The following is a 26,754-nucleotide window of genomic DNA, read 5'->3' as shown; positions in this document are numbered from 1 at the left end:
AGATCAGAAATTATATAGCATATACAGAAATACATATAAGCTTTAGTTAAAAGCTTAAAAAACTCTATCATTTTCTTGGTATTTCCTCAGGTTTATTTTTCTTCATAGTACCTTTCAATACCTGAACTTTATTATTTGTTTGTATATTGATTGCTTTCTTCAGTAAAATATAAGTTCTATAGAAGAGGAACCTTGTCTTGTTCACTGCTGTAAACCTAGAGCTTAGAATAGTGCTCATCATATAGTATAGTAAGCATTCTTCATTGATTAACTGACTGAATAGTGGATAATGAACTGACTTAATAGTGGGTAATAAGAAAATTATTACTAGAAAATACTTCAAAAGCTTTACTTAACCAAACACTTAAAACTATCAGGCTGCCTAAATAATGTTGCTTAAACTCAAGTATTTCCCAAAGAACCTTGCCTTCTAATGACTTTTTTGAGAGCCACTACCCTATTTAGTATTGAACAGGTTGTGATAATTCCATTGTCTGCTCTGAACTACCTTTTATCTCCTGGGCTGTAGCATGGGGCAGAGAGAGAACTACTAAACAGCAGATTACTATAATTGCTCTGATCCTGGTCGTTAGTGAGTGTGAACTAGTGTTGCTTCCTATTTGGAGGTTCCTTCCAGGTAGTATATTCAGAGAAATGAAAGTAAATACTAAAAGCTCAGCTAAAACAGTTTTAAGTTGCTGCCTCAAGAAAGTGGCAAACAGGGAGGAAGAAAAAGACTGGTGGTTTTTGAAATAATCTTTGTAGAACTTTAACTCTTTATACTTTGTGATATATATCTTTGATAGAAGTTTAAAGAAAAAAGAAAAGAAAAAGAAAACCACTGCCATAATGGAGGACAGACCTGGAGCAAGTTACTTAGTTTCCTAACCTGTATATGAAAATAAAGTTAATGCCTACCTTATTGTATTATTTTGAGGATTAAATGAGGTAATACATGTATATCATTAAAATGTTCCAAGTTGCAAATGTTATTTTATCACTTATTAAATGTATTTTTATTATTTGCATTATTATTACTATTAAAAAACCTTTTTAGCATATTAGTTAGCTCTTGTTTAAATGAGGTTTTTCTTACTACTTACCTAGGGATTGTGGTTCTTCCCAGAACAATTACACAGTAACACAACTTTAGCATGTTTAATAATAAAATTTTATTTTGCCCCACATTCCTATTCTACTAAAACTAAAATGTGTTTTCTATAATTGAACAGAATTATGTTTGAAGAATCTGAATGATTTATCATCCCTGGACTTAATAAAGATGGATGAAGATGTTAATTTCAAACCAACTGGTAATTTCCTACATTGTTAGTAAATTTAACCATTGCTTACTTAAGACTAAATTAATGATTTGTTCTACTAAAATTTAGATTATGGTAAAACTAAATTGTGATCTCAGTTCTCAACAAGGTATCATTATTATTAACCATAAGGCATAATAAATTTATAAGTCCTACTTAAAAAATTATAGAGATTCTTTTTGACAGGCACACAATTTGTCTTCACTGATTTTGGTAACTTTTAGCAGAGGATTGAAATGCTCCAATTTTGGGGTTGCTTTAGACATATTATAACTATTATAGATATCCTTTTACTAGTCCTTAAATATTCAACCATTGATTATCTGGATGGTTACTTAGGCTTCTATAAGGTGAGGGAAAATCTTTTCCTTCTACCCATTTTAGATTGAGTGGCTGGGGCCTCTGTAACAAAAGACAGATTAACAAGAGAAAAGCATACAAATTTGTCTAAGTTTTACATGACATGGGAGCCTTCACAAGGAAATGAAGACCCAAAGACGTAGTTAAACCTGTTTTTATGCTAGGTTTGACAAAGTGTGGAAATTCATGGAGAAATATGGTAGTACAAAGGGGATATGAACTAAGTGCAATAAAGTAGGAGAAACTTGGCAAAGCATCTTCATTCAGATTCCTTGCTGTGTCCTTTATCTTTAGGGATAAAGATGCTCCTTTCCTCCTCTTACAGGGAGGCACCTCTCACATATGGGTTTTATGACCTCTTCAGGGGAAGGTCAGAAAGTCCTTGCATGTGCCATTTCTCAAATTCCTTTAGCTTGATATATTCAGTATCCCAAGGTGCCATATTTCAGGGTAGCGTGTCCTAAACCATGTCACTCCTTCTCTCTCTCTAAGTTCTATTTAGAGCGTATAGTGGAAGAGGGAAAGAATGTTTTTAGCACTCATGATTATAAGTTTTTTTAGGAAAATATTGACTTCTTTATTCTAATTAATCCTTTTAAGAAAAGGTACTGGCCAGGTGTGGTGGCTCACGCCTATAATCCTAGCACTCTGGGAGGATCACTTGAGGTCAGGAGTTTGAGACCAGACTGAGCAAAAGCAAGATCCCACCTCTATTAAAAATAGAAAAAAAATTATCAGGGCAACTAAAAACAGAAAAAATTAGCTGGGCATGGTGGCATGTGCTATAGTCCCAGCTACTCAGGAGGCTGAGGCAGGAGGATTGCTTGAGCTGAGGAGTTTGAGGTTGCTGTGAGCTAGGCACTCTAGCCAGGGCAACAGAGTGAGACTCTGTATCAAAAAAAAAAAAAAAAAAAAAGAAAAGAAAGTAAAGGTATTTTACTGTATTAAAGTTAGGAATTATAGAAATTTTTTTTAAAAATTCAGAATCTCTTAACGTTTATCATTTACCCTTACATTTTTAAATATGTTTTTACATATTTGTAAGCATACTATAGAAATGTATGATTTTGTATCATGTTTTTATTTGTATTTAATATAAAGTTAACTTTTTAAAACAACTTACTGCCTGGACTCTCAGCCCTAGATTAGTAACATTTTTTCCCCTTCTTCCCTGGTCCTTATTGTGATAGGCCTAATTTTGTTTGTGAGAATTATCTTCTGTGTATTCTAGGGTGTTTCACTAGAGGGGGCATAAGAATCACTTACTGTAAACTTCTTTATTCCTAGATACTTTCACTCTCATCAAGAATCCTATTCCCACTATCATTTCTTCTCTGTGGTACTTTTTGAGTCCACTGATACTATTCCTCCTGTCTTTAAACATACCTAAGAAATGATCTATAATAACATGTTTTCTTCTTAGTCATCAGTGAGTACTACCGATTAATTTTTTATTCTTAACACTCTATTCTTTTGATTCTCATTTTGCTTGTTTAATCAATCTTTCTTTGCTGACCTTTTTTCCTTACTATGGGCTTCTTAAAATTTCAGGCCTTGGATCTTTATTCCGAGTTTGTGCTCATTTCTTTGAAAACATAAATTACCTTGATTGCTAGATCTGTGGTCATTATGTAAATGAATTCAAAATTGTAGTTTTGATCATGGTCCCTCACCTTTGCTACAAAATTTGATCCTCAGTTTTCTATTGGAAATCTTCACTTACATATATGACATGAAACTTGACACCCAGAAGCATTTAAGAGTTAGTTTGACCTGGAATACTATGAAGCAGAATGAACATAGAATTTGAGTTCCATATACCTGGATTTTAGTCCCAGTTCTACTACTTGTTGACTGTGACCTTATGCTAATTGGGCCTTAAGTTATTCATCTGAGAAATAGAAATATATTATTACACATGTCCTACTTACCTTTTTGGGTTGTTGTGATGATCAAATGGGATAATGAATATAAAAACATTTTACTGTTACAGGAGTTGTTGCTCTCTTTTGTCCGAGGCTAAGAAAATATATTTTTATTTGTCTATTATTCTCACTAACACTTTTGCCAAGCTTAAGATCACTATAAAATATTTGATACCTTTGGTTTCTCTTTGATTCATCAGTCATTCCATATCCACGCAGTCATGAAACACCAAAAGGACAATCCAATCTTCGAGCTGAAAATATTCCTCATCACATACCTACTTTATTAAAGTGTGTTGGGTTGACTACTTGCTATCAAAATCAACTGAGGTGCTGTTATGTTAAAAATACAATTAATTAACCCCACCAAAACTTATAAACCTCAATTTTTAGGAGTAAAGCCTAGGTATTTTAATTTTATCTCTTTGGGTTTAAGACATCTCTCAGATAAATATTTTCTTAGTTCTTTGATGCTTTATAGAAGATACTTTTATTTGATGTAGCTGTTTTAGTTGCCTTTAGCAGGAGGATTGGTTCATAATTTCTTAGCCTGTCACTAATGTAGATACAAGTTCTTCCATAGTATTTCTAATTAATTCTTTTTATGACTTCTTTTTCCTTCATATTACTAATATTTTCTTTTGTCTCTTTTAGTTTTGTATATGAGTTCTTACTCTGTATGTTCCAATAATTCTGTTTTGTACAGTTTTTGCTTTTTAGATCATGGTTGTCATACTCAAGTATCTAGGTATTTTCATCTGTAAGTTTATATTCAAATCAAGGTTTTTGTTTATTTTTCCTGGTAGTGTATACTGGGAGAAGGCCTCAAAAGGCCAAGTTCTAGGGTGAATTTAAGAAGGATTAACCTTCTGAAAATAGGTGATACCTGCAAGAGGCTATGAAAGCCATTAAACTGGGATGTAGATCTTACCTCTTTGAAGGAAAGGGAGAAAAGGAAGGAAAGAAGAAAGAAGTAAAGTTTTAGCCTTCAATGCAGTCCTAAGAAAATTTGGCAAAGCTGATAGGGCATCTTCAAGCCAAATTCACCCATCAGGGGAGTTTCTTGTCTGATAGGTCTACCTTAGTATCCTTGCCATGCTCAGTCCTTGGTTGGGAGCATCTCAGGAAAGTGTGATCTCTGTATAAATATGGTGATGGATTCAGAGCACAGCAGCTGGGGCCAGCAGTCATTGATACTTCTTGAAATAGGAGGTCTGAAAAGTGCATTCTCGTGGCCTACGTGCTCTCCCCCTACTATATTTTATGTACTTTACTTTGAAATATCCTGAATTTCCTACTATGAAAATATTCTTCATTCAATGGCTATATTCATAGCAAATTGTTTCTTTATTTCCTCTCTTAACTTGTAATCTTTTTTATTTCATTTGATTCCTTGTACTTTGACTGTTTTTTTTTTTTATGATTTCCTTTCTAGGGGTTTTTTTTTTTTTTCATATCTTACCTAAGAAAGCTTCTTCCCTACTGATAAGCCAACAAGTATCAAATCTTTTCTTTAAACCTTTCATTTTCCTGAGTAGGGAGATACATTCATTTATAAACATCTAGGGTAAGAGGACCATCTTTAAATATACACTAAGGGTTAATGTACTAGTTCCCTTGGTAACCATATTCTTGATATCTCACATATTTCTCTCAGCAACTCCCTTTTATGAACTACTTCATTATCCACATTTCAGCTGAACATATTCACATGGCTGCTAATTTAGAAAGTGGCTTTAAAGTGGCCTTCCTACTTCTTTGTCCCTGATTGTTCTTTCTATTGTACCATACCCTTGATGCCTACAGCTTTTCTGGAATGCCAAAAACCTTTTTTCTTTAGCAAAACATGTAGCACATAGATAAATGGTAGCCCTTTCCTTGAGAAGTAGCATGCTACTTTACTCTTCTCATATGTTTTCTGTGTGTTCACAAGGCTTGGAATTCTTTGGAATGTTTTTAGACAATTTATAATTGAATTCACTAACTTCTTAAATAAATTCCATTGCATCGATTACTTACCTTCAGTCCGCCACTCCCCCTACCTACAACCAACTTGCTGTTCTATTTCCAAAGCAACTTATTTTCAAGCTCTAGTTTAATTGAAATATTGCTCAAGAATTTTAAGTGGTTCTCTGTTATGTTACAGATCAAATCCAGAATCTAAACTCCTTTAATATCATTTAAAGACTCTTTCAGGGCCTCTCTGTTCTATCATTCATAATGTTTTAATAATAAAAATAGGCAACATTTAACTGTTAGGCACCATGCTATGTACTATATATCTATTTTTTAAATTGCATTTAGTCTTCTTCACAAAAAACTTCTGAGGTAGTACTTTTATTATCTGCACATTATATTAAGAAACTGATAAAGTAACTTGCACATGATTACCTACCTACCGAATAAGTGGAGGAGCAAGGATTCTAACCAAGACAATTTGACTTGAACTCATAATCACTATCAAGTCATATGTTTTTCAAGCCATATCCCTTATTACAGTATTCTAATGATAGTCTTTTTTTTTTTTGAGACAGAGTCTCACTCTGTTGCCTGGGGTAGAGTGCCGTGGTGTCAGCCTAGCTCACAGCAATCTCAGACTCCTGGGCCCAAGCAATCCTTCTGCCTCAGCCTCCCGAGTAGCTGGGACTACAGGCATGTGCCACCATGCCCAGCTAATTTTTTCTATATATTTTTAGTTGTCCAGATAATTTCTTTCTATTTTTTTAGTAGAGATGGGGTCTTGCTCTTGCTCAGGCTGGTCTTGAACTCCTGAGCTCAAATGATCTGCCCGCCTCCGCCTCCCAGAGTGCTAGGATTACAGGCGTGAGCCACCGTGCCCGGCCTAATGATAGTCTTTTTAACTTTACTCTTTTGATAAATAAGATTTTTCCCAAGATCATAATAGCTTTATTTCCTCTCTGCTAAGGCATATTAGTCACTTTTCAAACCCTTCTCACGAATCATTGCCTATACTAGGCCATCCCACACAGACCATTCTTTTAGCTTTAATTTCCTCTGTACTTAAGTTTGTATGTAAATATTTTCATTAACTGAATTTTGTCCTCTAGCTATTTCCCATATAATTATCTTCCTAGCCAATCTATAAGTTCCAGAGATTGCATCTTTTACACTTTTTGGTGTATCTTTTGTGCCTGGTATTATTACAGGCACAGAGTAGATGTTAAGGTTTCAGCTGATGGGGAAAATGTTTTATTTTTCCATCTTTTCTCACAGAGGCAGGAAGATTGATGGCTTGGTATTATATTACATTTGAGACAGTGAAGAAATTTTGTACACTCAGTGGAAAAGAAACTTTATCAGATCTGGTAAATTAATTTTCAGTAGAAAATAAATAATAATAATATAGTATAAAATAATGTTGGAGAAAGAACTAATTTGTATATCATATAATTTAAGAATGAATGAGCAGAAAGCAAAGCATGTCTAAGAATGTTCATATTTCCCCCAGTATACCTTTGATCATGAGATATGGAATGTTCCTCCTTAGAATATATTATGTAATATTTTCAGTTGTCATCTCTTATCAGAGCTAAGAAAATTTATATACATATCCAAAGTAGGTATGGCAGCTACTTTACAACTTACATAATAATGTTGATTACCTTGGTAGTAGCTACCAAATGTAATATGTAAGAAAGATTCCAAGACAGTGTGGCATGATATATTTAGGAAAGTTTGCCATGAGAGAAAGAGAGTGAGTTGGAGCATGTGTGTCATGTACTTGTAACCCCTCCCTAAATCTTTTGATCAGAATAGCAATTACAGTGGAAATAAAATAGTTCTTTTGATGGCCCAGAAAAAAAGAACTGATTATGGAGAAAATGGAAATAATATTTAATAAGAGGTTATGCTAAAATATCAACAGTGGAGGCAACTTTGCACCTACAGCAGTGAACAGAACAACAGGCATATTGTTAGTACCTGATAACTGTATTGGTCCTTTCTCCTTTTACCAGGGAAGTGAATATAAAACAAGATATTTATAAAAGAAATTATTTATTTTCAAATTTAAACTATTCATTTTTATTTAAAATATCTAAGTTGATTACTTTGATAAGATTATTATATTAGAAATTGCACAACAGAATTTCAGTTCTATTAAGGAGCCACATGAACAAAAATTGATGAAAAGTAGATAGTTTGTATTTTCATGTACATATTATTCTTAACTAAGAATAACTCAAGAATAGAGAAATCTTTATTAACATTAACTCATCTGATCTTGAGTTCAGTAAGTGTATAATTAAAACAAGTGTTAGCTCCATTTTATATGTGTGGGAAATCAAAGCACAGAGAGTGCTTTGTCTAGTCATCTGGCAGAACTAGGCTTTAGAATCCAAATTTCAAAATAGCTAAAGCATTCTTTTTATTACTAAATTAACCTTAATTGAAGTAATGATTTGCAAACTGTAGAAGAGTGAATAATGATAGAAGTATTAGTAAGAAAAGCAATGTTTATTGAGTGCTTATTACTATGTGGTAGACACTGAACTGAATATTTTAAATTCTGTCTTGTTAATATTCATAATCTTAATGGTATAGTCCCAGTGTCTAACACAATGTCTGGCATGTAACAGGTGCTTATAAGCATTTGTTAGTGAATGAATGAACCCTTAGAGAAGCAAAATGTATAAAGCAAGTTTTTAACTCTTGTATCAATTGATGAAACTGTGATAGCTCAAGGAAGCATGAAAAACAAATAAATTTGGAGAAAGAAGATGAGAGGAAATAAATAAAAAATGAATTTCCTTAAATGGACAAATGCTGAAATTTTATAGGTCACAATGATAGCCGGCTGCAAGGAATTTCTAGATATACAGTTAAGAATAAATGAAAAGAAAACACTGAATACTTTGAACAAAGACCGAAATCGAGTAACTATCAGGTACAGAAGTTACATATGTTTTAAATAATTTTTAAGAGGTTTTAGTTAAAATAAATAATAATAAAAGTATTGCTGTGTGTTTTTATAGATTTCCAATGGAAGGAAGAATTAAAACAAGAGAAATGAAAGTAAATTGGTAAAGATAATTTTTAAATGTCTTAAAATACTGACTACTGGTTTACTGGTTCATGATTCATGTTTATGAAGTGTTTTATTTTTTTAGTTTTAAAGAATATCTTAAATTTGTTTTCCTTAGTACAAAAAATAACATACTTACATAAAAATAAGGAGTCAGAATGTAAATATCAAATCAATTTCCTAGAACTCTTGGACTTTAATTAAGATTGATGACTTGTGAATATTTTTTGTCAACAAACATTTATTGAGAGTGTGTTCTGTTGAGGCAAGGTGGATGACAGAAGGCATACTTTTTATGCTTCTCATCAGCAAGAGCTTTCAAGTTAGCTTGAATGAGAGTCATACATATAAAAATAATGGACAGAATGAAAACCCATGTAATAAATGTCTATTGAATGGTAGTGGCATTCTGGGAAAGACAAATAGTAAAAGCAAACACATAAATGAAGGAGTGCATATATGCCAGTGGTTGACTATTCTGCCCAAAATGGGGGTTTGTATAGAGGAGTAGTAATTGAAAAAGTAAACTAAGGTTGCGCTTGTAACTTGTAGTGACTTTTACCCAGTTTGCAGTTACAAATGCAATGATAATCTTTTCTGCTATGCTAAGTGCTTGGTTTTCTAAGTACTTAAGTATTAGTGTTAGAACTTTATGATTTAAATTATGAGATTAAGGTGAAATGATTTTTTTTTATGTGGCTCAGTAAAACCAATAAGCCAAAGAATTTCTTTTTCTTCTTTAACTAGAGGAGATCATTCTTTCGTTGGGATACTTCCTAACATCTCATTGAATTTTATGTCCCAAATACCTTGAAGTCTACAAAGCAATCTTCTCACTGTTGTAGACAACTTATCAGGCAGATCTATAGTTTGTGACACAGAAGTTACTAAGTTTCTTAGCTGTTATTTCCTCTAAAAATTCAAATATCCTTAGAGATCATAGTGAACTTAGAGATCATATAGCCCAGATCTCTCATTTTACAAATGAAGTAATGTCCAGGTAAGTTGTGACTTGTCTAAGGTTATGTTGCTATATGGAAGACTAAGCTAGAACTATTGCAGAATTAGAGCTCTTAGTTTTCTCCATGTTTTTTCCAGTGTATTCTGTTGCATCAATTATTGAGTCAAAGTAAATCCAGGTATCTTTCCACATTTGTTTTCTTGGAAACACTTTATTTGCAATTTCTGTGCTTCCATTAACTTAGCCTTAAATTAGGTAATACATTCTTTTGATTAGGGCTGTCAGATTTAAAAGTTGTTACAAGACTCTGTCTCTAAAAAAAGGAAGAAATTAGCTGGGCTTGGTGGCATGTGCCTATAATCCCATCTACTGGGTAGGTTGAGGCAGGAGGATTGCTTAATCCCAGGAGTTTGAGGCTGTAGTGAGCTATTGTGCCACTGTACTCCAGCCTTGGCAATAGAGCAAAACCCCATCTCTAAAAAATAAGTAAAAAAAAAATTTTTTTTTAAACCCAACTCTTTAAAATAAATATTGGTGACTATATAATTGTTTTTATACATATCATAATTTAGATTCCCATTATAATTTCCCACCTTTGTGTATTGTATTTGAGCATAGCCAAGAAGAGAGAGAGTTTGTGTGTCAGGGGGGCTCTTCTCTTAATCCAAAATTTATAGTCTTTGGGTAGGTGATAATGGCTAACAGTTACCACTTTCATAACTCTCTCATATCCCTGTTACTTTGCTGAATTTCAGATCTGTTCTTCTCCCAGTAGAAGTTAATCCTCTTAATTTTAGAATTTCATCCTTCAAGTTTGTGTCTTTTTAATTGAAGCCTTTTAAAATTTTTTCATAGCTTTAATTCCTAGGTCTTCCCTCTTAGCACCTGTTCTGTTTTCTTTAACTAGTATTTGTCAGTGAACTCATAGGATGTGATATGGAGCCACCATACCAAGCCCTGGATTGCCTAACTCTGGATTTCTTCAACACGAGAGAATAAACCCTTTGTATTTAAACCAATATGGTCTCATTATGGTTGGACCTAATTCTAACCGAGTCAATACCTTATCCTACTTAATCCTTACAATAACGCTTATTGGTGTCAAATATAAATAAATATTACTTCAAAAGTCTTATTTTTTCTCTAGCAATTTTATACATACCCCACATTCATTATCCCTAGGTAACTTCACAAGGAGTTTTATTTATCCAATATTTAAAAGCACCCCATCCACATTTTTCCATCAGTTCTTTCTTTGTTAATATAATCTGTGTAACTTTATAACCATTTCTTAAAAGATGATTTAACATGATTTTCAGAAGCATGTACTATAGCTAAAAGAAGTAAGTAGTCTAAGTTTCAGCTCTACATACCTAATTCTGAGAAGTGAATTGATTGTTTCTATTTTCACATATCCTCTGCTAAAACTAAGCTATGAAATATAATTATTCTACCCTTTCTCTTTGTACACCTGACTGTTTTGGTCGTATCAGGGGACCCCAAGAGTGTAATATATGTCTAATATGTCTAATAATTTTAGTTAGAACCATGGGCAATTTGCATATCAGTATCGGATTAGGTAAATAAAGAGACGAAACAGGTAGCAAAGAACCTGGGATGTAGTAGGCACAATAGACACTAGCATCTTTTCTCTTCTCTTATAACTATCACCTCAAATTTAATAGCCAAGCAATGCTGATTTCAAATAACCAAGTAATATGCTACAGACCATATGTTGAACAGAATTCTCAGTATCTAACACTGTAACTGGCACTCAATAAGCACTTGATAAATATTTATTGATAAAACAAATTGTACTGTTTTTCTATAATACCTTTAAAAGAAATAATAGAGCCAAAAGACAGAACTGTATTAGAGGAAAATATGACAACAATTTTAGATGTGTTGTGATTAAAGTAACAGTCTAAGTGAAAGTGTTTTATAAGCATTTGGAATTTATCAGTCTAGAGATTATAAGGAAAGTCTTGAGAAGAAATGCAATTTTTGAGAGAGAGATTGAATGAATAAAGAAGAGTAAAAAAACAAGCACTAAACTTTTAGGGTTGCAAAAAAAGGAATGAAGTTTTATTGTTGACTTGCAACAATAATTATGCAAGATATAGAATCATGTAGTGTCACAGAAATCAAGGCAGAGAAAAATTTTAAGAAGGAATACTTCAATCAGTGATGTCAAATACTGTGAGATAGTTAACTTTTAAAAGGAAATAATGAAATTTCTTCTTTGCCTCAGTCTTATTCAGGCCCAACTAGGATGCATTCCCATACAAGATTTTGCTTTGACACAAGATACCTCGAAGATTTTCAGAAATGGCTCCCGAATTACAAGATGTATGTTATAGGATTAGTGGATTTTCAATATTTTTCCAGTAAACTAGTATACTAGATTTAATATTGGAAACTTTTTTTTTTAGGGTTGTCAGATTTTGTGGCCGCTCAAGAAAAGAAGTTTGCTGTACTATTGAATAGTTTGATTTTAGCGAAATGTTTTAGGTGTAAACTTTGGGAAAACTCTCTGCATGTATCCAAACAGCTGGAAAAAATTGGTAAGTACTGAATACAGGCAGGCAGTTTGGCAATGTCTGTAATTTATTTTGTATTTTACTGTTAGGAAAATTACTCTTTGATGATTATAGACCTTTAAGGAAAACATGTGTTAGTAGGCCTAAATAAGGTACCTTAATGAAAATCTTATTTTCATTTGCTCCTGCTTAAAAGATTCCATTTGAAATCAACTGAATGGCACATGAAAGACCTAATAAAAATTAATACTCTCATTTTAAAATTTGTTCTCATACCAAGAGTGAAATTTTATTTTAGTAGCTAGGTGACTATGTGATGCTCTCTGTTCCACTTTTATGACTAATATTTTATTTTGATTTCAATGACAAGGTACAGAGCTAGAAGTCCCAGCCATTCCTAATTCACTGTGGAAAATTATGTCACTGATTTATATGTTAACTTTTTTTTGTTTTCAATAATAGTAGGATATTAGTACTGATCATCATAGAGATTCTGTAGACAAAAGGTTGTGCCTGATTATTTTGTCTTAGAGACCTCTTGTAGGGTGTGTGTTGAAAAACTTGAGGGGTGCCATTTATAATGACTTAGATCTGACTGAAGGACTGTGGGTTTTCCAGTTTGGTACCTTTGACTTTGTGACCCTACTCCTTCTTAGATAGCTAGAATTCTAAAAAAGAGTTGTTATCCCATGACTAATAGCCTTGTTAGTTTTACAGTTTTGTATGCATCTTGGGAATGTTAAAAAATTATGTAATGAGTTGTTAGGGGTTGTCGTGTTATTTATTTGAACAAAGATTGCCAACTGTTTTGTAAGGAAGTCCTACTTTTTATTTCCATGAAATTTGAAATTAGTGGAATAGCAGAGGGCTGAATTAGGAAGTCCTGGGAGCTGACGTGAAGGTAGGGATTGGCTGGTGAAAGTAAGGTCAAAATAGGGGAGAGATTCCTGATGGAAAGGCTCACCTTCCTAGAGAAGTCCTGGCAAACCAAATGCCAAACCCATCCCACACACAAAGGTGAGAGTTCTAAATTGGGAAGGAGGTTCCATATAACATTTAGAAAACAGCAACTTACAGAAAATTTTGAAATTTGGTTAAATGATTACTAACACGTTTTGTTATACTTGAAAAAGCCAATCTTTCTGACTTTCTAGAATATCATCAGTCTGAGCATCCTTTGCATTCTGTCCCTTACAGATTGTTGAACACTAACCTATTCCTCACACATACTCAGTACAGCAGAAGAGAAAGAAGCAAAGATTTCCCAGAAAAAAAAAAATCATACAATAGAAAAGCGAGAGAATCCAAACAAGAAGCAAATCTGAGTTCTTACTGAGTGTCGTGAAAAAAATAATGAAATACAAATTGATTTTTAATAGTGACTATAAACTAAAAAGTTAAAAGTCAGGGAAAGTTTTGAGGGAAAGTGGAAATGAACATTAAGGAATTATGAATACTAGAAGCTATGTCTTAGGAATGAGTAAGAGAAATTGCAAGAACAGTTAAACATATAAGGAAATAGGATGTCATACCATTATGAATAATATATGTGCCTTAGACAAGGTGGTAATATTTTAGAATTTTATACTTCTGACAGTATCTTTTATTTTGAGATTTGGGTAAATTCATTCATAAGCATGTAAGAATTTTAAATTCCAGCTTCTGAAAGTATAAGGAAACAGAAAAGTTCCAAAGATGAAAATTAACTTGCTATATTTAAGGAGCAAAATAAAAGCCAGTGTGGCTGGGGAGTCGTCAGCAAGAGGAGAGTGGTAAGGAAATTAGATGAGAGAGGTAGCCTGTGGTCAAGTCATATAGATAAGGAAATTTGGCCACAGTAAGGAAATTGCCACTTCATCTTAAATGCAATGGAAAGGCATAGGAAGTGTTAGGCAGAAGAGTTTTGGGTACAGATTTCGGTACAGAAACAGAGAGGACTATATTTCTAAGACAGAAATGTTCAGAGAGCCACAGCCTCATGAAGCAATATTCCTTTGCTTCATTTAAGCATGATTTTTGAATCATGTTGCCTTTCTTTCAAACATGAGTATAAAAGCACATAGCTCTTGGTACTTGCCCTGTGGATGATGTATAGTAAAACTAAGGGTTAAGTCAGTATGTGGACTAGAGAGTTCCTCTTTCTTTTATAAAGCAAATGGATATTTCATTTCAGCTTGAAAAAATAAATATGAATAATTGGATAATGTCACAACCCAAGCAATCCAACTGAAAACTTTTTTAAAAACGTTAAAAGTTAATTATTTGACTAGATCTTTAAAAAAATTTTTTTTACTTAGTTGTTAAATATTTATGTATAGATTTCATTTAAAGTGGATTATTTTTAAATTGCTATTTGATTAATTTTCCACAGGTATAACTCTGTCAAATGCAATGGTAAATGCTGGTTTGATTTCCTTTAAAAAAATAGAAGAAACAGATGCAAGGGAACTTGAACTGGTATTTAGTATTCACTTATTCCTAATGTTACCTGAATTCTAAATTCTAATCTAAATTCTAAAGCCTAACTTTTATATCTTTATTTCTATTAAAAATTATTTTAATTCTCATAGTCATAAATATTTTAACTTATCAAGGTTTTGGGAAACTTGATTCTAAAAAAATTATTTTACAAAAGAATTTCAAGTATTGTGGTAAAAATATAATGATGTAAATATTTTTAGATTCTAAATAGACATCCCCCTTTTGGAACCCAGATAAAAGAAACCGTGATGTTTCTACCAAAATATAAACTTGAAGTGGAACAGGTAAATATTTTCTGTTTTTTAGATATTTTAATTGTCTTTTTAGGAATAAAGCTACCTATAACTAGTCTTGGAGCTGAATATGAGTAGTAAGGTTATTTTTTAACACTTTTTATTCCTATCCTTTTTTAAAGATTGCAAGATATAATGATACCATAGCAGAAATATTAGTGACCATTATATTAAGAAACTTTGAGCAGCTACAAACTAAAAGAACAGCACCGGATTCTCACTACGTTACCTTAATCATAGGTGATGCAGATAATCAAGTAGTTTATTTTAAGCACAAAATTATGTAAGTGTGAAATTTCTAATGTTTGGATTTTATTTCTAAGCATATACTATAAAAAATTCCACTAAAAAAAGAATAAAAAAATCACTGTGGGATCAATTAAATTATATTTTCCTGAGATAATAATGGGTTAGTTTTTCTATTTGTCTATTAAAGAAGGTATTAACATTGGGTCTGTTGTTTTAAACTGTTATATTTCATACTCAAATGAACAAAGTATAAAATCTATCACCATGGTCTGAAACAAGTGAATAGATGACCTTCAAGAGGTCTTCTTTATTTCACTGTTTTTCTCTAGTCATTCCATGGTTTTACTACTGTTTGGATGTAGTCTTTCTCCTACTCACTTCAAAATATATCTTGTATCTCCAAACTAAAATCTAATAAACTACTATAGGTCCATTGTGGAATCCAGGCAACCAGGTCAAATATATAAACGAAGTACCCTCCTTTATACCTAGTTGTCTAGTATGCCATTTTATAATTTTTACTTCAGCATTTTTCCAAATACTATTATTTTTTCCCAGGATGTCATAAGGAAACTCTAAAGATGTCAATTATAGACATAGCTAATATTTTTGATCACTTAGTAGGTTCCAAGTATTGAATTGTTTTAATATTTGTATGAGACAGGTGCTATCATCCTGCACATTTTGTAGAGGAGGAAATTGAGATAAAGAGTTTAATCAGTTTGATTTATGCTTAATCAAACCTTAATCATGGTCATATAGCTAGTTAATAGCAAAGTCTAGATTTGAATCCAAATATTCCGACTCCAGAACCTATGCTCCTAACTATGTTACTATTCGTGTAAGTTCAGGAACAGCAGTGACTCTGAAATAGGACTCTCCTAATTGCTGCCGCTATACTAGAAGATACTTTCCTAAAAAATCATATGCAAGGTTCCTAAAGGGACTGCAGTGACTAATAGAATATCCCTTTCACTGGTAACTGCCCTCCTGCAACTAACCATGGCACACTTCTAGAGAATATGCTATGGTACAAATCTTTGTACTCTGTGACTGCGAAATCTAGTGATAGTCCTGACTGTATGAGACTAAAATAAGTTTAATCAAAATTTGTTGCTGGTTTGTTTGTAATGTTATTAGATACAAACGATTTCATATCAATTTGAAAGATACTGTTGAAGTTGTTCTCACAAATACAAGTAACTTATGTGTAGCCAGTTTAAAGTGGTAGTGATTCAGGGGCAAGTTCATGTGTTATTGATAGCAACTTTACATTCCAGGTAAGCCTGAAATGAGTCAGTGCAACTTGGAATCACCTGTAGTTAAGAAAATTAAGGTCAAGATAGCTCCATTGTCACTTTATTTGCTCTCCTTAGATCTTGGGGAAAATAGTTTTCAATAATTGATTTCACTTTACTTCTAGTGAGGACCTATCTTAGGAGTAATCAGCCGTTGAAGATTAATATGTTATTTTATTTAGTGGTTTGGGTCACTATTGAAATTATACATTACTATTTTTCAGGGATTCTGTTTTGCTAAAAGATGGAAATTGGGCCAAAAAGATTGATGTGAAGAGAGCTCTTAAATCTGAAGATCTTAGCATAAACCTAATTAGTTCTGAATTTGGTAAGTTAACTGAAGTAATGAAAACATGAATGTAAAGATCTTTCCTTTATCCTGATATAGAAAAACAGTAAAAATGGTATTATGTAAAAATAATATATTTAGATAATATGAATAAACTTTAAAGGATGTTTCATGTATTTAGATATGGAAAAGATAGCATGCACCAGGATGATATAGTTAACATTTTATCTGTTCATTTATAGATTTTTTCCAAAGATAGTTAAATTTTACTTATTGTAGAAAGATTTTTATTTTTACAATGATGGATTTATAATTTTTTATTTGTCCTATTTTTAATTTAAAAATATTTTAATTTCCTGGACTTCTTAGCTCATAAAAATATAAGAGATATAAAAAGAAATAAATGGTCTCATGTATGGACTTACATGACATAAAGAAACATTTGTATACTTTTTTTCCCCTCCAGTTGGACTTGATATTCAGCAGAAATTTACAGTCTTTTACTTAGGACCCAAGAGGTTTGGAAATCAAATAATTATGCGAAGAAAATCAGAAACAGAGATTGCCCATTCTAAATATTCAGATAGATCTACTGTAGCAGGACCCAATAAAGGTAAATAGCTCTATTAATTCCTATTTTATATTAAAGCAGAGATATGGCTAGGGAAGAATATCAGGGTTATAGTACTGCTTCACTCAGATTGTGGCTACTCGGGGGTTAGATATTTAGGTTTCATAATAATTGCATTAAGAGTATTTAGTAGAGATTCTTTCTTATAGTTAATATTTGTCAAATTGGGATGATATTTGTAGCACAGATTATTTGATTAGCCTTTTTATATACATTTTCCCTTTTTGATACCCACTCCATTGTTATGGCCATTGTCTAGGGAAGAATAAGTGATGTATAAGAATCTACAGATTTGTTAAGACAAACCAGAGTGAAAATAAATTAATTTTTTTATTATGGGAATTTTCGAATATACACAAAAGTAGACAGAAGTGTATCATGAACCCTAATGTACTCATTATCTGCCCTAAATAATGATCAATTTATGGCTAATAGTGTTTCATCTATACCTTTCTTCAATTTTCCCCTTCCATATTTTGAAGCAAATCTCAGATATCATATTATTTCCTCTGTAAATGTTTCATTATATATTTGCAAATGGTAAGGGGTTTTTTTTTAAGAAAGCCATATTACTTTTATACAAACTATATTACTTTTATACGTTAAAAATTATTTAATATTATCCAATATTGAGTCAGTGTTTAAATTGTCTCATAAATGTAGATATACCATCATGATACCATATAGATATATTACATTGGCTCCTGAGTCTTTTTGACTTGTTTCTAGTAGTTTTGACAGCTTCCCTACTGTGCAGGGTGATATGCTGTTCTAGATTCATCTTGTGTATTTCTAGCTTCAGATGTATAATAAGCCTTTTCTCCAAGGAGCCTTGGTTTGTTTTAATGATAGTAGTTTTCTGAGACTACATTCTGTGTCCCAGAGGAGCCCATTGCCATCGAGTGATCGTAATGTCTTAGATTTTTTTCATGTACAGAGTTTGGAAATATGTTGATTGCTTTGTTTTAAAATATAGAATACATCATGAATTCATACTTACATGTCTAAATCACATTTAGGGCTATAGGATTTATACTTAAACCCAATTATCTGTATGCTTTCTATCCTGCTGAGAAATTTGGTTCTCAGTGGCTCCAAAAATAATAGAATGTCACTAATTTTCTGTCATTTGTACATATTATACACACAATAAACAGTCCAAGAATAATACCACCAAACTCTGTCACTCTTAATATGATTACTAAAACTTAAGAATTATCGTGCAGGTATTTTTTTCTTAGACTATATCTTACTAGGCATGTATAGTCAAATTAATATGTTTTAAAATCACTTGGATTAAGTCCTCTGCATGTGACCATGCCACCAACTTGATACATGTAAACATTCTTTTGTTTTATTTTATTTTATATTTTTAGGGATAGCTTTTAAAAATTAATTTTGTTTTGTAATAGTATAAAATATTATTAAAACATGATTCTTTAGTTAAATCTACAAAACCCACACTAAATATTGTTAACACTTGAGGCATAGGCAATCTACCATGCAATTTTTTCTCATGCACGTGATTCTATTTCACTGTTTTTGCCCAGTTAAGGGAAGCAGTTAACAGGTTCTGGAGAATGTGAGAGCAGCAGCTCCTACCAAAGTAACCTAAATAGTCATGCTCTCTGAATAGTATCATTAGTTATGATAGATAGTAACTGCAGTGAATGGTGGTAGGAAGAACACATTTAGAACTATTCTGTGAGCCCATGAATACTCATCCCCTTCCTCTCTGAAGAAGACAGAAGAGCTTCCATTTCTGGGTAAGATATAGTAGTTTGTGGCAGGCCAATGCTTCCTTGGCTGCAACTTTAAAAACTTACATAAGTTATAAAAATTTATAGGGCATCAGAGATTTTTGGAAGCAGTAACAACTAAAGCAACTAAAGTTCTATAGAAGGGGGAACCATTCCAGCCAGGGCTGAGGAGTCAAGGACCCACAAGTTCTTAATTAAAAGCCTAGATAAGCTATGCCCTATAAAGGGATTTACATGATCAGCCACTCACCATGTTTACTTGACAAAGGAAAAGGGAAAATCCCTCTGTTGAAATATAACATAATCTGTAAACTACAGACACAATATCTGTCATATGATAAAAAATTATGAAACCTACAAGAAGACAAGACCATATGACTGATAATCAACTATATAAAGAAAAGAATCCAGGCACAGTGGGTATACTCCTGTTGTCCCAGCTGCTTGGGAAGCTGAGGCAGGAGGATCATTTCAGCTGAGAAGTTTGAGGCTATAGGATGCTATGATACCACCTGTGAATAGCCACTGCACTCCAGCTGGAACAACATAGCAAGGCTGGCCCTGTCTCTAAAAAAGAAAAAAAAGACTAAAGTAATTATGATTAATATTTTCAAGAAAATAGAGGAAAAATAGACCAAATGTATGAAAGGATAGAAAATTTTAACCAGAAAATTGAAATCTATACAGAGATTTAAATAAACTTTCTAGGATTGAAAAAGTACAATATCTGAAATGAAGAACTAGTTGAGCAGGTTTAACATTAGATTGGATATAACCAAATATAAAATTTGTGGGCTGTAAGGCATATCAATAGAAAATATCCAAACCGAAGCCCAGAGATAAGAGAATGGAAAGAACACAAAAGAACATACTCAAGGAAAGGTCTCATATATATATAATTAAAGTCTCAGAAGCAGACTAGAGAGAGAGAATGGGACAAAAGTAACATTCAAAAAGACAATGGCTGAGCACATTGCAAAATAATGAAAGACATAAACCAATAGATTCCAAATTTTGGTAAATCCAAACAGAGATAAATACACAGAAAACCACAGCTGGGCACATGGTAGCAAAACTGCTGAAAATATTAAAATCAGACATATAAAAACTGTACATTACCTTCAAAAGAGCAATAGTGAAACTGATAGCTACTTTTCAACAATAATGATGGAAACCAGAAGATAACATAATTTGTTTCAAAATATTGCCAACCTAGATTTCTATGCCCAGTGGAACATATCCTTCAGAATGAAAGTGAAATGGAGGGAATGTGCATATCAAAAACGGTGGCATAGAAGCAAGTTGGCTTTACTCCTTGCCCACCCACAGAAAACCAAAAGCAAATATATAGTGCTAAGATTTTCTCCAGCAACATCCCAGAGTTCAAGTATGAAGGTGAGACAGTTTCCAGGGCCACAGAGTAGAAAAACTCTGAGCAGATGGCAGGAGAATTAGAATTCTACATCCATGACTCCCCTCCCCCCATTTTGTCTGACACCAATTGCATGGAAAATCTCCCTCCAACTCGTGGTTTCTACACCAAAAAAAGTGAAATTGAGGTTGTCAACTGGCTCCCCCACCTTCTTGGGTTCCCTGGCAGAAGACCTATCCTCGCCTTAACCCACAGGAGGCATCAAGACTGCCTGAAGGGAGAGGACAAGTGGAGACAGAGGGGGAGGTAGGACTACCATCCCCAGCCCTGGAAACTCTGCTCTGTAACTCAGCTAAAGGAGATACCAAATCAGAGTGGCTGTTCAGCAGCACCATCCTGTAGGAGCTCCACGGATCCTCTGGGCACAAAACCGTAGGCAGCCTTCCCACACTGCTACGATAATCGCTTTGAGACCTCCTCCATTTGGGACAGGCAGTGCTCTGACCATTTACTAGTAATAGAGCTGAGGAGAACCTAGGGTAAGACACCACCTAGAGCTGAGAAGGAGGCAGCAACCTATTGGCAAAGACTTGCTAAGCAAGTATATTCAATAAAAACCAAAACAAGCCAAACAGAGAAAAATGGAATAAATAACTAATCCTTCAATGCAAAGACATAGATGTATACCCACAAGAAACAACAGCAAACAGGGAACCAGGATCTCCCCAAAAGGACAAAGCAAAAATCAAGTTACTGTCCTTAATGAGAAGGCAATTTGTGAGCTCTCTGACCAAGGATTCAAAATAGTAGTTTTTTGGTTTTTTTTTTTTGAGACAGAGTCTCACTTTGTTGCCTGGGCTAGAGTGAGTGCCGTGGCGTCAGCCTAGCTCACAGCAACCTCAAACTCCTGGGCTCAAGCGATCCTACTGCCTCAACCTCCCAAGTAGCTGGGACTACAGGCATGCACCACCATGCCTGGCTAATTTTTCTATATATATTTTCAGTTGGCCAGATAATTTCTTTCTATTTTTAGTACAGACGGGGTCTCGCTCTTGCTCAGGCTGGTCTTGAACTCCTGACCTCGAGCGATCCACCCACCTCGGCCTCCCAGAGTGCTAGGATTACAGGCATGAGCCACCGTGCCCGGCCAAAATAGTAGTTTTAATGAAACTTGGTGATCTCCAAGATAACACAGAAAAGCAATTCAGAAATTCATGAGAGAAACTTAGCAAAGAGATTGAAATACTAAAAATGAATCAAAAGGTAATCTTAGAATTGAGAAATACATTTGCTGAACTGAAGAACTCTTTAGAGGATCTGAACAGTAGACTGGACCAAGCAAGGGAAAAAATCAGTGAGTTCCAAAATCAGCTATTTGAAAATACACCATCAGAGGAGAAAAAAGAAAAAAGAATGAAAAGGAATGAAAACCACCTACAAGATATAGAAAATTACCTCAAAGGACCAAATCTAAGAATTATTGGTGTTCAAGAGGGGGCTGAGTAAGAGCCAAAGGTAGAAAACTTATTCAAGAAATAATAACAGAAAACTTTCAAAAAAATTGAGAAAGATATAAATATCCAGGTACAAGAAGAGCTTAGAACACCAAACAGATTCAACTCAAATAAGACCACCTCAAGGCATATGAAAACTAAACTCTCAAAGGTCAAGGACAAAGAGAGGATCCTACAAGCAGCAAGAGAAAAGAAGCAAATAACATATAAAGGAGCTCCAATTCATCTGGTAACAGACTTTTCAACAAAAGCCAAACAGGCCAGGAGGGAGTGGAACATCATTTCAAAGTTCTCAAAGAAAAAAAACAAAAACAAAAAACAGGCATCCAAGAATATTATATCCAGCAAAATTATCATTCTAATTTGAACAAGGGGTAAAGTCTTTCTGAGGCAAACAAAAGCTGAGGGAATTTACCAACACCAGGCTGGTCTCACAAGAAATGCTAAAGGGAGTTCTATAGTCTGAAAGAAAGAAAACAAAACAATAATGTTTAAAAGAAAACTTTTCAAAGTATAAAACCCACTGGTAAGATTAAGTACACAGACAAACCCAGAATAATCTATTACTGTATTTGTGGTGTGCAATCCACTAATAACTTTAGTATGAAGCCCAAAAGACAAACCTATCAAAAACAATAATAGCTACAGCAGTCTACAAGGAGAAAGATAATATAAAAAAAGTAGGTTGAGTCAACTAAAAGTCAAAATGGAGGGGGTGGAGTTAAAGTATAGAGTTTTTTGTTGTTGTTTTTTTAGGGTTTTTTTGCCTTAGTTTTTATTTATTTGTGATCCAAGATAAATTATCATCTTTTAAAATAGCATCTTATGTCTATATTTTCTGTAAGCCTCATGGTAACCACAGTGCAAACACCTATAATAGATCCACTAAAAATAAAATTCAGCAAATTAAAACATATTACTAGTGGTAGTCACTTAACCACAAAGAAAGGAAGAAAGGAAGCAAGGAATCTCAAGACAACCAGAAATCAAGCAAAAATGTGGCAGTAGTAAGTTCTTACTTATCAATAATAACATTGAATGATGTAATAGTGTTCTCCAACTAAAAGGCATAGAGTGGCTGAATGGATAAAGAAACAAGCCCCAACTATATGCAGCCTTTAAGAAACCCACTTCACCTATAAAGACACACATAGACTGAAAGTGAAAATGTGGAAAAAGATGTTTCATGCAGCTGCAAACCAGAAAAGAACAGGAGTACTGATTGATGCTCCAATCAAAGACTAAAAAAACACAAAGAAGATCATGATAGAATAAAGGGGTCAATTCAGCAAGAGGATATAACAATTATAAATATCTATGCACCCAACACCAGAGCTCCCAAGTATATAAAGCAAACAATAATAGATCTAAAGGGAGAGATAGACTGCCATACAATAATAGTAGGGGACTTTAACACCCCACTGTCAGCAATAGATCATCCAAACAGAAAATCAACAAAGAAACAGTGGAGTTCAACTGCACACTAGATCTAATAGACCTGAGACATTTACAGAACATTTCACCCAACTACTGCAGAATACACATTTTTTTCATCAGCACATGGAACACTCTCCAGAATAGACCATAGCCTAGGAAACAAAACAAGTCTGAACAAACTTTAAAAAATAGAAATCACATCACATATCTTTTCCTACCACATTGGAATAAAACTAGAAATCAATAACAAGAGGAACCTTGGAAAATACACAAACGCATGGAAATTAAACAACATGCTTCTGAATGACCAATGGTCAATGAAGAAATTAAGAAGAAAGTGTAAAAATTTTTTAAACAAATGAAAATAGAAATACAATATACCAAAAAAACTATGGGATACAGTAAAAAGCTGTCCTAAGAGAGAAGTTTATAGCAATAAACACCTCTATCAAAATATACAAAGACTTCAAATAATAATAATGATGCACCTGAAGGAACTAGAAGAGCAAGAACAAACCAAATGCAAAATTAGTAAAAGGAAAGAAATAATAAAGATCAGAGGAGAAATAAATGAAATTGAGACTATAAAAATACAGAAGAACAAAATGAAAAGTTAATTTTTTGAAAAGATAAACTAAATCAATAAACTTTTAGCTAACCTAAGAAAAAGAGAGGGGACTCAAATAATATCAGAAATGAAAAAGGAGACATAATAACTGAGACCTAAAAAATACAAGGAATTACTAGACACTATTGTGAACAACTATATGCCACCAAATTAGAAAACCTAGAAGAAATGGATAAGTTCCTGACCACATTCAGCCTACCAAGATGTAACCATGAAAAAGTAGAAAATCTCAACAAACCAATAACAAGTAATGAGATGAAAGCCATGATTAAAAGTCTCCTATCAAAGAAAAGCCTAGGACCTGATGGATTCACTACTGAATTCTACCAAACATTTAAAGAACTGATACCAATCCTACTCAAACTTTTCATAAAAACTGAAGAGGAAGGAGTACTTCCAAACTCATTCCATGAGGCCAGGATTCCCCTGATATCAAAACCAGAGAAGAACACAACAAAAAAAGAAAACTACAGGCCAATATCTCTGATGAACAAATCTGATGCAAAAATCCTCAACAAAATCACTAGCAAACTGAATTCAATAACTCATTAAAAAGATCATTCACCATAATCAAATGGGACTCATCCCAGGGATGCAAGAATGGTTCAGCATATGCAAATCAATAAACGTGTTACATCACGTGAACAGAATCAAGAACAAAAACTATATGATCATCTAAATAGATACTGAAAAAGCATTTGATAAAATTCAACATCTTTTATGATAAAAACCCTCATAAAAATGGATACAGAAGGAACGTACCTCAAAACAATAAAGGCCATATGTTACAAATCATAGCTAACATAGCTATAGGGAAAATTGAAGGCCTTTCCACTAAGGAGTGGAACGAGACAAAAATGCCCATTTTCACTGCTGTTATTCAACATAACGCTGGAAGTCCTGGCCAGAGCATTTAGGCAAGAGGAAGAAGTAAAGGGCATCCAAATTGGAAAGGAAGAAGTAAAATTAGTTTTATTCACAGACAAAATGATCTTATACCTAGAAATACCTAAAGACTCCACCAAAAACTGTTAGAACTGATAAATGAGTTCAGTAAAGTTGTACGATAAAAAAGTCAACATACAAAGATCAGTAGCATTTATAAATGCCAACAGCGAACTAGCCTAAAGAGAAATCAAGAAAACAATCCCATTTATAACAGCTAAAAATATAAAATACTAGGAATCAATCTAACCAAAGAAGTAAAAGATCTATACAAATAAAACTATAAAACTCTGATGAAAGAAATAGAAGAGGACACAAGAAAATGGAAAGAGACTCTATGCTCATGGATTGGAAGAAATAATATTGTTAAAATGACAATATTTACCCAAAGCAATTTACATATTCAGTGCAATCCCTGTCAAAATACCAATGACATTTTTCATAGAAATAGAAAAACAAATCCTAAAATTTATATGGAACCACAGAAGACCCTGAATAGCCAAAGCAATACTGAGCGAAAAGAACAAAGCTGGAGGCATCACACTGCCTGACTTCAAAATTTACTAAAGCTATAATAACCAAAACAGCATGATACTGGTATAAAAACAGACACATAGACCAGTGGAACAGAATAGAAAACCCAGATACAAATCCACACATTTACAGCCAACTTATCTTTGACAAAGGGGCCAAGAACATACAATGGGGAAAGGACAGTCTTCTCAATAAATAGTGCTGGGAAAATTGAATAACTATATGTTGAAGAATGAAACTAAACTCCTATCTCTTATCATACACAAAAATCAAATCAATATGGATTAAAGACTTAAATCTAAGGCCCAAAACTATGAAACTGCTAGAAGAAAACATTGGGGAAATGCTCCAGGACATTGGTCTGGGCAAAGTTTTTTGTGTAAGACCTCAAAAACAATAGGCAACCAAAGCAAAAATAGACAATTAGGATTACATCAAGCTAAAAAGCTTCTGGATAGCAATGGAAACAATCAACAAAGTGAAGAGACAACCCACAGAAAGAGAGAAAATATTTGCAAACTATCCATTTGACAAGAGATTAATAACCAAAGTATATAAGGAGCTCAAACAGATCAATAGCAAATAATAATAGTCTGATTTTAAAAAGATCTGAACAGATATTTCTCAAAAGAAGCCATACAAATGGGCAATAGGTGTATGAAAAAGCACTCAACATCATTAGTCATCAGAGAAATGAAAATCAAAAATACAATGAGATACAATTTCACACCAGTTAGAATGGCTTATATCAAAAAGACAGGCAGTAGCAGATGCTGGATAGAATGTAGAGAAAGGGAAACCCTCATATACTGTTGCTGAAAATGTAAATTAGTATAGCCATTATGGAGAAGAGTATGAGGTTCCTCAAAAAACTAAAAGTAGAACTACCATATGATCCTGCATTTCCACTATTGAGTATGTATCCAAAACAAAGGAAATCAATATATCAAAGAGATATCTGTACTCCCCTGTTTATTGCAGCACCATTCACAATAGCCAAAATGTGGAATCAACTTAAGCACCCATCAACAGATGAACAGATAAAGAAAATGTGGTATATATACAAATGGAATATTATTCAGCCTTAAAAACAATGAAATCCTGTCATTTGCAGCAACATGGATGGAACTGGAAGCCATTATGTTAAATCTTGCTCATATTTGGGAGCTAG

The 26,754-nt window shown here is 33.4% G+C and overlaps 1 protein-coding gene across 1 annotated transcript in view; it reads left to right on the top strand.

Moving 5' to 3' along the window:
• The window catches only part of HFM1 (helicase for meiosis 1), a 102,911-nt gene that overhangs the window by 37,420 nt on the left and 38,737 nt on the right, over positions 1-26,754 (top strand). Inside the window, exons 19-29 of the mRNA XM_069478201.1 lie at positions 1,233-1,313; positions 6,842-6,933; positions 8,407-8,513; positions 8,602-8,649; positions 11,864-11,961; positions 12,045-12,176; positions 14,524-14,609; positions 14,834-14,917; positions 15,049-15,209; positions 16,698-16,801; positions 17,229-17,375. Of these exons, the coding sequence (XP_069334302.1) occupies positions 1,233-1,313; positions 6,842-6,933; positions 8,407-8,513; positions 8,602-8,649; positions 11,864-11,961; positions 12,045-12,176; positions 14,524-14,609; positions 14,834-14,917; positions 15,049-15,209; positions 16,698-16,801; positions 17,229-17,375 (1,140 nt within the window). The remainder of the gene's footprint in view (positions 1-1,232; positions 1,314-6,841; positions 6,934-8,406; positions 8,514-8,601; positions 8,650-11,863; positions 11,962-12,044; positions 12,177-14,523; positions 14,610-14,833; positions 14,918-15,048; positions 15,210-16,697; positions 16,802-17,228; positions 17,376-26,754) is intronic.

The sequence above is a fragment of the Eulemur rufifrons genome, chromosome 8 (assembly GCF_041146395.1).
Source record: "Eulemur rufifrons isolate Redbay chromosome 8, OSU_ERuf_1, whole genome shotgun sequence".
Classification (NCBI taxonomy): Eukaryota; Metazoa; Chordata; class Mammalia; order Primates; family Lemuridae; genus Eulemur; species Eulemur rufifrons.
The sequence above is the reverse complement of the archived record's forward strand: the minus strand, read 5'-3'. Positions and strand labels throughout refer to the sequence as shown.